Source organism: Lemur catta, chromosome 3 (assembly GCF_020740605.2).
Source record: "Lemur catta isolate mLemCat1 chromosome 3, mLemCat1.pri, whole genome shotgun sequence".
In the NCBI taxonomy this organism is placed as follows: Eukaryota; Metazoa; Chordata; class Mammalia; order Primates; family Lemuridae; genus Lemur; species Lemur catta.
The window spans coordinates 77,809,933-77,822,244 of record NC_059130.1 but is presented as its reverse complement, the minus strand read 5'-3'; the positions used below and the strand labels follow the sequence as shown (position 1 = coordinate 77,822,244).

At 46.1% G+C, this 12,312-nt stretch overlaps 1 protein-coding gene across 1 annotated transcript in view; it reads left to right on the top strand.

Annotated features, from left to right (window-relative positions):
• The first annotated feature begins 2,060 nt into the window (after positions 1-2,060).
• ROR1 (receptor tyrosine kinase like orphan receptor 1) overlaps positions 2,061-12,312 on the top strand; it is a 361,547-nt gene continuing 351,295 nt past the window's right edge. The window contains exon 1 of the mRNA XM_045547843.1: positions 2,061-2,548. Within this exon, the coding sequence (XP_045403799.1) occupies positions 2,458-2,548 (91 nt within the window). The 5' untranslated portion in view covers positions 2,061-2,457. The remainder of the gene's footprint in view (positions 2,549-12,312) is intronic.

Sequence of the window (12,312 nt, the reverse complement as noted above, 5' to 3'; positions counted from 1 at the left end):
TGACCTGCTGGGACATGCTTTGGGCTACAATTCTCCCCCTTCTAATGTCTCAGCTTTCGAGATCTGCATCCCTTGGTGTCAAGGAGTATAGGTGGAGTTTTGTCTCTCTTCCACTCCACTCACCGCCCCCCATAACAAGTATAATGAGAAATTAATCAGGGAGAAAAGTATTCTCCAAATGGTGATCTAATCTTTGTTTGAATTGAGCTCCTATTGTGTTGCAGGTACTGCGTGAATCACCCAGGGTACTCAAACAACTGACGCAGTCCTTGCCCTCAATGAGGTGACTACTCATGGTAAAATCTTAAAGCTGGGTTCTTAGAGGCTACTGTAGTGGTAATAACCATCACCACCAGTTACTGTGTGCTCATTACATGCCAGCCTCTGGTTAAGAACTTTTGGCTCTCTCATGAGAAAGAGCCTGAGTGTTGGCTTAGCTGCCCATTGTCTGTGAGACCGTGGACAGGTCATTTACTTTCTTTTGCATTTTAATTTCTAAAACTGTAATGTGGGGGTAATATATGTAAAAGAGCAAAGTAGTACACAATTTTTAATGACCTTTTTAGTGTCAGTGGAGAATTTATGAACAAATGCATATAAAACACCAGGCAAACAGGAGATATTTAGTAAGTGGCCATGTAATTATTGATAGACTATGGGCTTCTTTGTGTTCCCCTTTTAATAAAGGGATTTGCTCTGTGGAGTTTGGATTCAGTCAAAGGGCTGCACTTGGGGATCTGGAAGGCCACATGTGGTCTTGAGGCCGCAGGCTCACCACCCCTGCTAGGGCAAGACTGACAGGTGTCCCTGTGACTCTTGCATCCTCAGAGCCTAAAGCAGGGCCTGGAACACAGCAGGCACTCACCACTTTCCATGATCAAGGGCACTCTCCGCAGGGAAAGCCAAACCATCATGAGTATTTATGAATAGCAAACTTCGTAAAGCGAAACCAGGAGAAATGGATAAAAACACACTCAGTAGGGGACTTCAATGATCTCTTTGGCCCATGGCAGAGCAAATGGACAAAAAAATATGCAAAGATATAGAAGGCCTAAATAACATAATGTATATAAAGATCAAACTGATACAGCATCCTATCTTCATATGCTGAAGACAGAGAAACACTTTCTTTCTTTTTTTTTTTTTTTTTTTTGAGACAGAGTCTCACTCTGTTGCCCAGGCTAGAGTGAGTGCCGTGGCGTCAGCCTAGCTCACAGCAAACTCAGACTCCTGGGCTCAAGCAATCCTTCTGCCTCAGCCTCCTGAGTAGCTGGGACTACAGGCATGCGCCACCATGCCCGGCTAATTTTTTTCTACATATATTTTTAGCTGTCCATATAATTTCTTTCTATTTTTAGTAGAGACGGGGTCTCGTTCTTGCTCAGGCTGGTCTGGAACTCCTGAGCTCCAATGATCAGCCCGCCTCGGCCTCCCAGAGTGTTAGGATTACAGGCGTCAGCCACCGCCCCCGGCCTGAGAAACACTTTCTTTCAAGAGAGCACAGGACATTGACAAAAATAACCACAGAGAAATCCTTAAGAAATCTCCAGAAGGAAGCAGTGCAGATGACATTGATTTCAATGCATTGAAAAATTAAAGACAAAAGGGAAAAACATACATCATCTGGGTAAGGACTCTCTCTTAACTCTTGGGTCAAAGGAAATCAAAAGGGAAATTACGTGATACCAATAAATGTTCTATTACCCTGGGTCACACAGCTCACGGTGGCAGAGCTGAGACTGCGAGATCTGGATCTCCTAAGTCATTCAGCCACGAACTGGTTTGAGAGCCCGGATGCATCTCCCTGATCCTCGGTTTCCCCTTCTGTCAAGCCTTCATGACCCCCCAGGTTCGGTTCCGCTCAGGATTTGAGGCTTGTGGGGGAGGGGAGGAGAGGTGTGTGCGCGGGGGGGCGCGGGAGCCACGGCGACTTTCTGCGAAGTCAGAGAGGGTGCGGGCGTGGAGAGGAGGCAGCAGAGGGCGCTGGGTCGCCGGCCTGGGCCCGCGCCTGCCATTGGTCGGGGCTGGGGCGCTGGGTTGGAGAGTTGGTGAAAAGTGACAAGTTGAGCGAGAGAGGGAGCGCGGAGAGCGGGAGGAGACGCCGCAGCCGCCACCAAAGGAGCCCCGGGACGGCAGCCCCCGGGTGCAGGGCACGCTCTTCTCAGAGTCCGAGCCGGGGAGACTCGCCGTCCGCTAGTGGGATCCGGACAGCCCCGGGACCGACCCGCCGGCCAAGGCGAGGTTGCAGCCGGAGGGCTGGGGCGGGACCGCGCTTACAGGGTCCTGAGCCGGGCAGGCAGAGGCGAGGGAGCAGGTTAGAGGGACAAAGAGCTTTGCAAACGCTCCCGGCATCCTGCGAGCGCCAGCGGCCGGGACGAGGTGGCCGGGAGCCCGGGGAGAGCCCGTGGATGTTCTGCGCGCGGCCTGGGAGCCGCCGCCGCCGCCGCGAGAGGAGGAATGCACCGGCCGCGCCGCCGCGGGACGCACCCGCCGCTCCCGGCGCTGCTGGCCGCGCTGCTGCTGGCCGCGCGCGGGGCTGCTGCCCAAGGTAAGGGGCGCCCGGCGCGACCGCCGGCTCCCGCCCGCCCCGGCCCCTGGCCCTCCGCGACCCTCCTGTGGGCCCGCCGGGCGCTGTGCGCACAGGAAGCGCCGTGCCCGCCTCGGGGGGCGGCCGGCGACCCGCCAGGGGCCGGCCAGAGCAGGCAGGCAAGGATCTGCCCTGGAGCCCCGCTGCGGGCCGGGGCGCGCCCGGGGACTTGTTCCTCGGCGCTCAGCAGCGGTTGTCAGCGCTGACAGGAAGGGTTGAGGGGTTTGGGGGTCCTGGGGCGATCGAGGCACTTCGGTGCTGGTCGTCCCGCCATCCCTCCCTGGACCCCTAACGCGCCCCAGCCGGTGTTCAGGCGAGTCTATCCTGCCCCCCAATAGCGAGCCGTCCCGGCCAGCTCGGTCCGGGAGGGAGTTTGTATTTTCAGTGGTGCCTGCGAGAGCCCAGGCGGTCCGCAGACCGACGCAAACAAAAGCCCGGTCCTCCTGGGGCTGCGGCGGCCTCGCATCTCCACCGCTCCTGGCTCTCCGGCCCTCCCGAGGGTCACCATGGAGGCCGAGACGTGTGCGCTGCCGCCGCCGCTGCTACTTTGTCCAAAATGTGCTGTCAGAGGTGGCCTGCAGCTCCAAAGTGCTCTGGATGTGCACGTGTGTGTGTGTGTGCGTGCGCGCGCGTGTGTGTTACAAACAAGGGTGGGGGAAGCCATCTAATGTATACTTGATTTTGGTAATCTCCAAAGACAATCGCAACAGTTAGAGAAAGACTTCGCCGCCAGCCCGAGCGTCTTAGGTCGCTGCGGGAAGCTTGGATCCTTGCTGCGTCTCAGCCTGTACACAATGAGAGGGAAGAGCCCGGCTGCGCCTGTGGAGACAACCGATTCATTCTTTGGAGGTTGGAGGGGGAAAGTTGATTAAAGTCTCCCGGGTCTTGGGCCTCACTTTTAACATGCATCCCTTGAGGGGGTGCTGGAGCCCTTGGAAGCTGCCCTCCCCCACTCCCAGCCCCAAACCTGTGCTGATAAATAGGTCTCTGCTCTTTTATTATGCATCTTTCATTTTTGAGTTAGCACTGTGCTTAGGAAAAGAAAAGGCTCTGGGCTACTTAGCAGTTGAGGGGGAAAAGATCTATTCACTACTTGGACTATGAATACAGAATTAGTTTTTACTAAACTTTAGCTAATAACTTTCTTGGTAGAAAACACGCTGTAGAAGGAAGCTGTGTGTGAATTTTAATTTCTTAGAGATTTTTGGGAAGTGGGAGCGGCATTCTCTGAGGATGATTTTTGAAACTGATCCTATGGTGTGGTTGTGCTAATCTGGAAGCTCCTCGGGGTAAATACTGCTCCTAATTGTAATTAAGATGTGCATCAGCAGGGAGTGCACCTTCCTGATGAAAAATCCTAATGAAATGTAAACAGTTTGGTCGTGTGGATGTTTTGCTTGGTGATGCCAAACACCTGGCCCTGTGCCACAACACCTGGGTGAAAAGTGAAAACTGGGCCATGCTGCCTACATAATGTAAACATCCTTCTGAAGTTCTGAAGTTGGGTTGCCCAGCAAATTGAGGTGGGGATAAACAGGGTGATTCTAAGGTAGGACTCCTGGCTTGGGGCCTTGATTAATTCAGTTATTTCCTCCATGGACTCCTTTACTTCATACTTAACCTTTCAACAGTGGTTGCTTTTAGATCATAGCAGCTGGGGGAGTGAGAGGGGGATCACCTGCATTTAAATAAATGTCCATCCAGTGATTTTGCTGAGGGTAACACACCCTTGTTATCAGCAGCCACCAGATTCTGTCTCCTTTAACTGTTAACAAGCTTTTACAAAATTTTAAAAAGTATTACCTATTCTGCACTCTTTAATAATGAGCTCAAATCTGTTATTGTCTTATTTGTTGGCTTATAAGTCCGTTTGCATTTCTGTGAATGTTTGATCTTTTCTGGTTTCTGATGGAAGTCAGACTGAATTCTTCCTCTGACCCAAGGTTCCTAACGTAACCTAGCTAGTGAGTGGATCAGGAAATGAGCTTAAGGGGAGATATGTTTCATTTATTTATTTTTAAAAAATGCTCGGCATTTCTCCCATCACTTTTCTATTGTGTTAGCCAGGAGGAGATTATCTTTATACTTCTTTTTTCTGGTCTGTTCATTGTTGATTTCTCCAGCTACCTCCTACCTACTCAAAGCTAAACTTCTCTAGGAAGCTGAAGCCATTATAATTACACCAAAGCTCAGGGCTTTAGGAACCTACCTGGATCTTTCTCAGAATCCTATAGATTCTGTGGTTTGTCTGCTTGGAGCCAGAGGGAGGTGGCCTGCTACTGCGTTTGCTGTCATTTTGTAAACCTTCCATTGCCATTTTAATAGATGTCTGTCCTGTCTACTTTTAGAATAGGAGTCTCTTGAGGGCAATAAGGCTGTCAGCTTTCCCAGTGAAAACTCTGAGGACCCAAGTCTGCCAGCCCCAGCTTTATTAAAGATGCCTGAAAATCCTCTCTGGCTGGCTAGGGGGAGCCACACCAAGGTGCGACGGGCAAAGGGTGTAGTCAAACTGCCTCCAGCAGTGTTTTGGAAAGATTTAATTTCCAATGTTGTTTCAGCATACCTGGCAGGCTGATTTGCTACTCTGATGCCTGTAGTTATCTGCCTGATAGTTAGGAGTCATTTTAAAAACTCAGCTTTGGTTTATAATATCCTCTCTCTCCTGTACTGTGAGCTTAGGCTCCCAATTAGACATTTGAAAACTTTCTAAATGGTGTGTCACTTGCACCCAAATTAGTATGATATCTGGCTATGATTTGATGGTCAATACCTACCCCATTTCAAGTATTTTTCAAAAATTTACACATCCTATGGAGATCAGAATGCTTTGTAGGCAATGTGTATATCGATATACATGTATGTCTACATACAGATAAATGGCATATGTGTGTACGTATATAGCAAGTGGTCCCTGGATTTTTGTTGATTGAGTAGGGAATAACTTTTTTGGTCAGAGGCAAAATTCTGCTGTTATTTGCCTTTCTAGGATAAATGCAGGATGGCATATTTTCAGGGAGGTTTCCTTTTTTTGCCCCGTCTTTTAGTGTGAAAGGAGTATAGTACAACATGACAGTATAGCTTAATGTCTATGAGCACAGGCTTTGGCATTTAACAGACCTGGATTTGAATTTCTTCTCTGCCATATACTGGATATGTCATTAGTTTTTCTGAGCGTTACAGGAGTGTTATGAGATTTAAGTAGAGGCGTGCATGTCAAGTACTGAAGAAGAGCACCCTGCCCAGAGGTGAGTACATGACATTAACTTGGGGTACATAAAATTGAGGATATGTGAACTCCTAGAAATATACAAACTTTTATGTGCAGTTTTACGTTTGTATGTTTATAGCTATAATCTGATTTTCCAAGAAAATGGCAACACCCTAAAGATAGGAACTGCTGACTTACAGTGTTTGATGCCTGAGGCAATGAGTTGCCTTCCCAGGTGGGTTGAAAGGGGTTGAGTGTTAGTGGCCAGTTCTAGTCCTTATGTCAGGTTAGAACACTGCATGCAGCCTCTACTTCTCACTTCCCAGTTTCCCTTCCGCAAGACAGCCTGTTAATTGGGCCTGGGAAAAGCTGAAGAATGGTGCCAAGTCCTTATGATTCAACTAAAAATCTATTTCCCTGACCCCAAACATTCTGAGATGCTCTTCTTTGTGCAATTTATTTAACAAACACTTACGTAGTCCTTACAATGGGTCAATCGCTATTCTAAGCCTTTTGCAAATATTAACTCACTGAATCTTCACAACCAGCCTGTAAGGGAGATGGAATAATTAGTTCATTTTACAGATGGGTAAACTTAGGCACAGAGAGGTTAAGTTACTTTCTTAAGATCACATTGCTACAAAGTGGCATTACTGGGGTTACAAGCCCTAACAGTTCATGCTCTTATCTTAATGGCTGTCCTAGATAGTCTCTCCTGGTTTAATTCTTTCAATTTACATTCTTTTTAGGTGTGTACCAAAGGTGGCATTTTCCCAGGTTTTCCAAGAGCAGCAAAGGGAAGTTTTCTTAGCCATAATTTAGAGGTAAGAAATGATTGGAGACAGCCAGTTTCAATTTTCCTTCCTGTTGCTGGAGTTCCCTGAGCTAGTCTCTAACTTAGAGATAGACTGGGAGCACCTTGGATGGCCTGGGCCTCTGGGTCTGGAAGAATTACGTTTCTATAACAAACTGCAACTTTGATGTGGTTTGAGTGTGTCTGCCAGTTGCTTCCAACTAACAATGAGATGTATTTTGATGAAGTGCATTTGTATTTGCATCTTGGTGGACAACTCTAGTTGTAGGCTGAGGAGGGGGTGATTTATTATAGTGCTCTCTAGTGGGAGAGCCGGCTTGCCAGGTCCTAGTGAGGGCCAGAGCCTGGCAGATCCAGCCCCAGCTGGGAAGCAAGTCTTCCAGGCCTTGTTCTCAAACAGAAGGGCCTCAGCCTGGCTTCACCCATTCCCTGGGGTGTGACAGGAGAGACTGTTCTGTAGACACTCGAAGAGAAAGGAGAGTCTGAGAAAGTTCTCTGGAGTAAAAGGGGGAGGGGATGGGGGGAGCTCTTCGAAAATCCTTAACTAAATGCAGCTGCTTGTTACACGGAGCCTGACTTGCATGCCAGGAATATCTAAAAAGCTAACGAATACAAAATAAAAATAAACAGCAGTAAAAAGGCTCTCTCTTTGTTGCAGTAAGCTCGGTTGGGGTTTTCAGTTTGTTTAGGAATGGGATAATTGTGGCATCCACTTTATTTTGGTAAGGCAGTGAAACGTGGATTGATGTTATGTCATCGGGATGCTACCACCACCTGAACTTTTTCCTTCACCCCATCCCCCTTCCCCAGAACCCCCAGGCGTGGACATCTACAGGGCCGGAGCCTCAAACTGTTGCCTCTGAGTGAATTACACTGGAAGAGGGCAGATAATTTAATGGGATAATCTTGGCAGGGCCAGCAAATTTCACACCTCATCTCTCACTAATAGAAAGGCAGTAGAAGGCTACAACATCCTCAGATGAAAAGGTTGTGTAAAAAGGCTCTGCTTAACAGTAACTGTCTGTCCATAAATAAGGTTCTATAGAGTTTTGATCCAAAAGCTGTTATTACATACTGATAAGCCAAGCCTCATAATGTTTGGCTTCCTTACATTTCCTTTTTTCCCCTTCTCTTCATAGAACCATAGATTTTTTTGTTTTTAAGAGAGGGAAGGGGCCTGAAAGACCAACCAGTCCAAACTATTTATTTTTTCAAGTATTTCTATACAGAATGGACCTTCTTTAATAGCCATTTGAAGAGGTGGCACAGAGTAACAGAAATAACAATGAGATTTGAACCTGATAGGAAACAGGGTTTGAATTGGGGCTTTGCTGCTTACTTGGGCAAAGTTACTTAAGCTTCTGAGTCTCTGTTTCCAATCTGTAAAATGGGGATAACAATAATATCTGACTTACAGGGTTTTTGTGAGAAGTAAAGATTATCATGGACATAAAGCACGTAACAGCACTATGGACCTAGTGAACGTGGTGCATGTTAGTTACCATCACTATCAGGGCTTGCTGGAGAAATCATGAAATTTGCCTTCAAGACAATGATCATTATGTTGTGAAATGGCAACCAAGGCTCAGAGAGCAGCAATTTTTACAATATTTTAAGACTCTTGAGTATTTTGTTTTACAGGGAACATATAAGCATTCTAGATCTGAGCAGTGCCTAGGCCAGTGCTGGGGACAGGGATGGGAGGAGATTCCACAGTGCAGTTCTGCAAAGCCTTAAAACAAAGGCTTTTTTCAGAACAGTGAGCTCTTTGGGGAAGAGCAACCCCTCCCTGGTGCTTTGTGTAATTCCAGAATCCTACAATGGGGAATGTTACGTTTCAGGGACCTCCACTTGTAATCTGACCGTTTTTAGCTCCAATATCCAAATAATCTTGCTGAGCACAACTTGAAAGAGAAGGATAATGGCTGGAGGAAAGGATCCTGAGGTGCTCTGTTAGCCATTTATAATTTCTAAGTACCAAAAAAAAAAGTTCATGTCACCCAAAGAGGGAAGAGTAATGAAGTGTGTGGGAAGGGAGAGGGGTGATAAAAAAAACTTCTAAAGGGAAAGCAGAGTTTATGTTTTTTAATTTTTATTTTTCAGTAGTAAAGCTTGTCATTCAATGCATTTTAACTAACATATATTATATATTTATTATGTGCAAGATACAGTATTAGTGACCAGGAATAAAACATTATCTCTGCCCTCAAGGAGAGAAGAAGGAGGAAAATTCTCACTTTTTTGAGCACCTACTATGTGCCAGGTATCATTCTTTATATTATATATACTGGGTTTATGCATCTCAGTACTCTTTGGTGGTTGGAGTTCTGATCCCATATTACAGATAAGGAAATTGAGGCTCAGAGAGGTAAGTATCATGGCCAACCACACACAATTATTAAGTTGGGATTTGGGATTTGGATCTAGGTATTTCAACTCTCAAGTATATGCTATTTCCACTGTTCTTAAAGTGTGACTGGGGAGACACCAATGAGCAGATGTGTTACCTCCGTATGCCGACAATCCCTGCCACAAGTGAATTAATTATAGGAAGGAGTTGTGGAAAAAGTGCTATGGTAACACGGGGATCAAAGATGTTAATTCTCAGGGAATTGAAGAGTCAGAGGGAGAACATGAGTGCTCCCTCCATGGGCTTATTGTGACGATTCAACAAAATAATTTGTGGAACATGCTCCATTCTTTGCCACACACGTGGTGAGTACTCAGCAAGTGTCCTGCTATGGTCCTGTAGCCCGTGAGAGACCTGGCCGGGATTTATCTGCTTCTAAAGCCCATGTACTCTTGCTGCACTGTGCACCTTTTCAACAGACATGTGGTTGTTGGAGGAGTAAGTAGTTGTGCAGTCGCCAAAGGGAAGGGAAGACACCAAGACAATTGCTCTAGTATCTTCCCCACCTGCCCTAACCCCTGCTTTTAGGACCAGGCTCTGCTTTGGGTGGAGAAGGGGATTTGCACAGGCATGGAGTTGGAGAGAATCATGATGCCTAATCATGAACTTCAACACTCCTGGAATTCTGGCCAGAATTTACCCCTGTCCTCATTCATTCATTGGTCACACATTTTCTATGCACTTATAGTGAACCAAATATTGTGAGGGTCTCACTGGAGATATAAAGACAAATAAGGTTAGGTCACTGCTTTGGAACGTTTCTCAAATGGCAGATTTATGGCAGAGATTGCTAGCTGATCACCAAATCTGCTTCCATTTCTGCCAGGCACATGGCTAGACTACATTTCCCAGCTCCTTTGGAGTTAAGTGAGGCATGTGACTAAACACTGACTAGCCAATGGGATGAGGTTGGAAGTAATCGGTGTCACTTGTAGGCTTGATCTGCAAAAATTTCCCAGGCAGGATTGCTACGATCCTTCTTTGGCTTGGCAATCTTAGAAGTCGTGTGTTGAAGATGCCAGAAGATGGAAAGAGTCTGGGACCTTCCTTAATCACTGCATGGTGAAAGTCTCGCTTGTTTAGGTTTTATATGAACCAGAAACAAATGTCTATTGTTAAGGCTGAGATTTTGGGGTTTTTCAGTTACAGCTGCTAATGTTACCTTAACTAACATAAGGTCGTAAACCATAGTGTATTGTGAAATCAATTAAGGGTCAGGACCAATATTTTTAGATAGAATAAAATAGGAAAGTTAGTTTGTATCTGACCACAGGGAGCCTGGGGCTCCCTCTGGTGAATTAAACCCCTTCCTGAATTATTTGTGGCACACATAGGGTGCCTCTAGCCCTGTGCCAAGCACTGTGGAGAATCTAGAAGAACTAAGACTGCCTTTGCCCTTGGGGAGTTTACCTTTTAGGGGCAATAAAATAGGCACTTGCGAAATAATTATACAGTCAGTAAGTACAGAGTTGCCAATTATATATGCAGAATCCCAAGAAGGGAGAGGTCTTTAGGGAGGAAGTGGGATATGGTGTGAGCCTTGAAGGAAGGATTGAGAGGATGAAGGATTGAAAGATGGGAGAGAAGAGTTGGACATTCCAGGGCTGAAAAAAGGCTGAAATTCTGCAGCAGCCTGCAGCTACTCTGGTCTCCATGGGCTTGGCAAGACTCTGCTGGGTTCTGAGATCAGGCCTTCACCCTGGAATGAAGCTGGTCTTCAGGGGATGGGAGAGTAAAGGAAAGAAAGAGAGCTTTGAGTGGAGCTTGTTGCGTTTTTTGCATATGAAGGGAGGAGGAGGAAGGGGAAGGAAGTAGGGTTTCACTGGGAGACTGACGACTTACCTTTCTCTCCAAAGGGTGCCCCAGGGAGTTAAAAACAGTCCATTTCAGGGCTGCTGGTCAAAGATATTTGATTATGTCTTTTTCCCTCTACTGTAGCAGTTTTATTTTGTAGTACAGGCTACTAAATCCCAGTCCACTTTTTGCTTGCTTGGTGAAAATCATAACAGTATAGTAATAATTAACGCATCAAACATACAGTGTGCCAAGTACCATTCTAAGTTAACTGTTTTAACTTGCTTAGTCTTCAGGGCAACCCTATGAGGTAGGCACTAGTTATTATCCCCATTTTTCAGATAAGGAAACCAAGGCACAGGGAAGGTAAGTAAACTGCCCAAGACCACACAGCGAGTTAAGTGGGAAAGCGAGGATTTAAACCTAGGTATCCTGAGGCCTGGGCTTTGTCCTTCATCATTATGGAATATACTGTCTGATGATTAAAATTCTTTGTAAGATCCCAGCCAAATAGCTGAGTCAAAATAATTATAATTAAATCCTCCATTTGTATAGAGCTTTGCAGCTTACAAAATTACTTTTTACATGGCGTTACCTTTAATTTTCCAAATAATACAATGAAACAGGATTTCTTTCTTTCTATTTCTCCCCTTTTTAAATTAGGCAAGTGAGGTTGGTAGGTCTCCCAAAATTATTCTGTAGCTGGCAGTGCCTGGCTGAAACCTAGCCTCTTTGACTTCAGGCCCGTCAGTGGTTTTTTGCTCTGAAAGACTACTTGTGTTCGGAATTTGTGACTCTAAGATACAGATGCCTGGCTATTTTCACTGCTGTTTCACCAGCAAGTGAATTTATCTGGTTCTCACTTGTTTCATCTACACAATCCTCAAATCAGCCACCATTTTTTAGAACAGTTGTGAGGCCTTTGTAGTGGGCCTGGTGCTGCCATTCCTGTAACCTAAGAAAATTCACTTGCAAATAGACTGAGAGAAGTTAAGCTAAAAAACAAGGAGTTTCCGAAGTGGTTGGTGATTGCAGCAGATAGAGGAGCCACGGAGAGAGAACGGTTTTGGCATCAGGTAGACAAGGCTCACTGCTTCCCAGCCAGGTTGGCAAATGACTTAGCCTCTGAGACTTGCTTTCCTTACCTGTGAAATGGGAGGCATAATGGTGCCTACCTTGATAGGGTGAGAAGAGCCCTGTGAAGTGCTTGGGCAGTGGTTAGGGGTTGGTGTGTGGTTGGTGGCTGGTGTGTGATCACAGCTACACCCATGAATTGAACGAAGAGCAACAATCCCTGCTTTGAGATTTTCATAGGGTGGAATGGGACAAGATTTCTAAATCTCAGCACCTTGTTAGGCTTGATTTTTACAATACAGTCATCTCTGAGGCAGACCTTCTTAGCACCTGGAAGTTTCAGATTATAATTGCATTAATGTTTTTCAAGGACGGGGACTTCCTTATACTCTGCAAAGGTTAAACACCATAAGGTGAAAATAGAC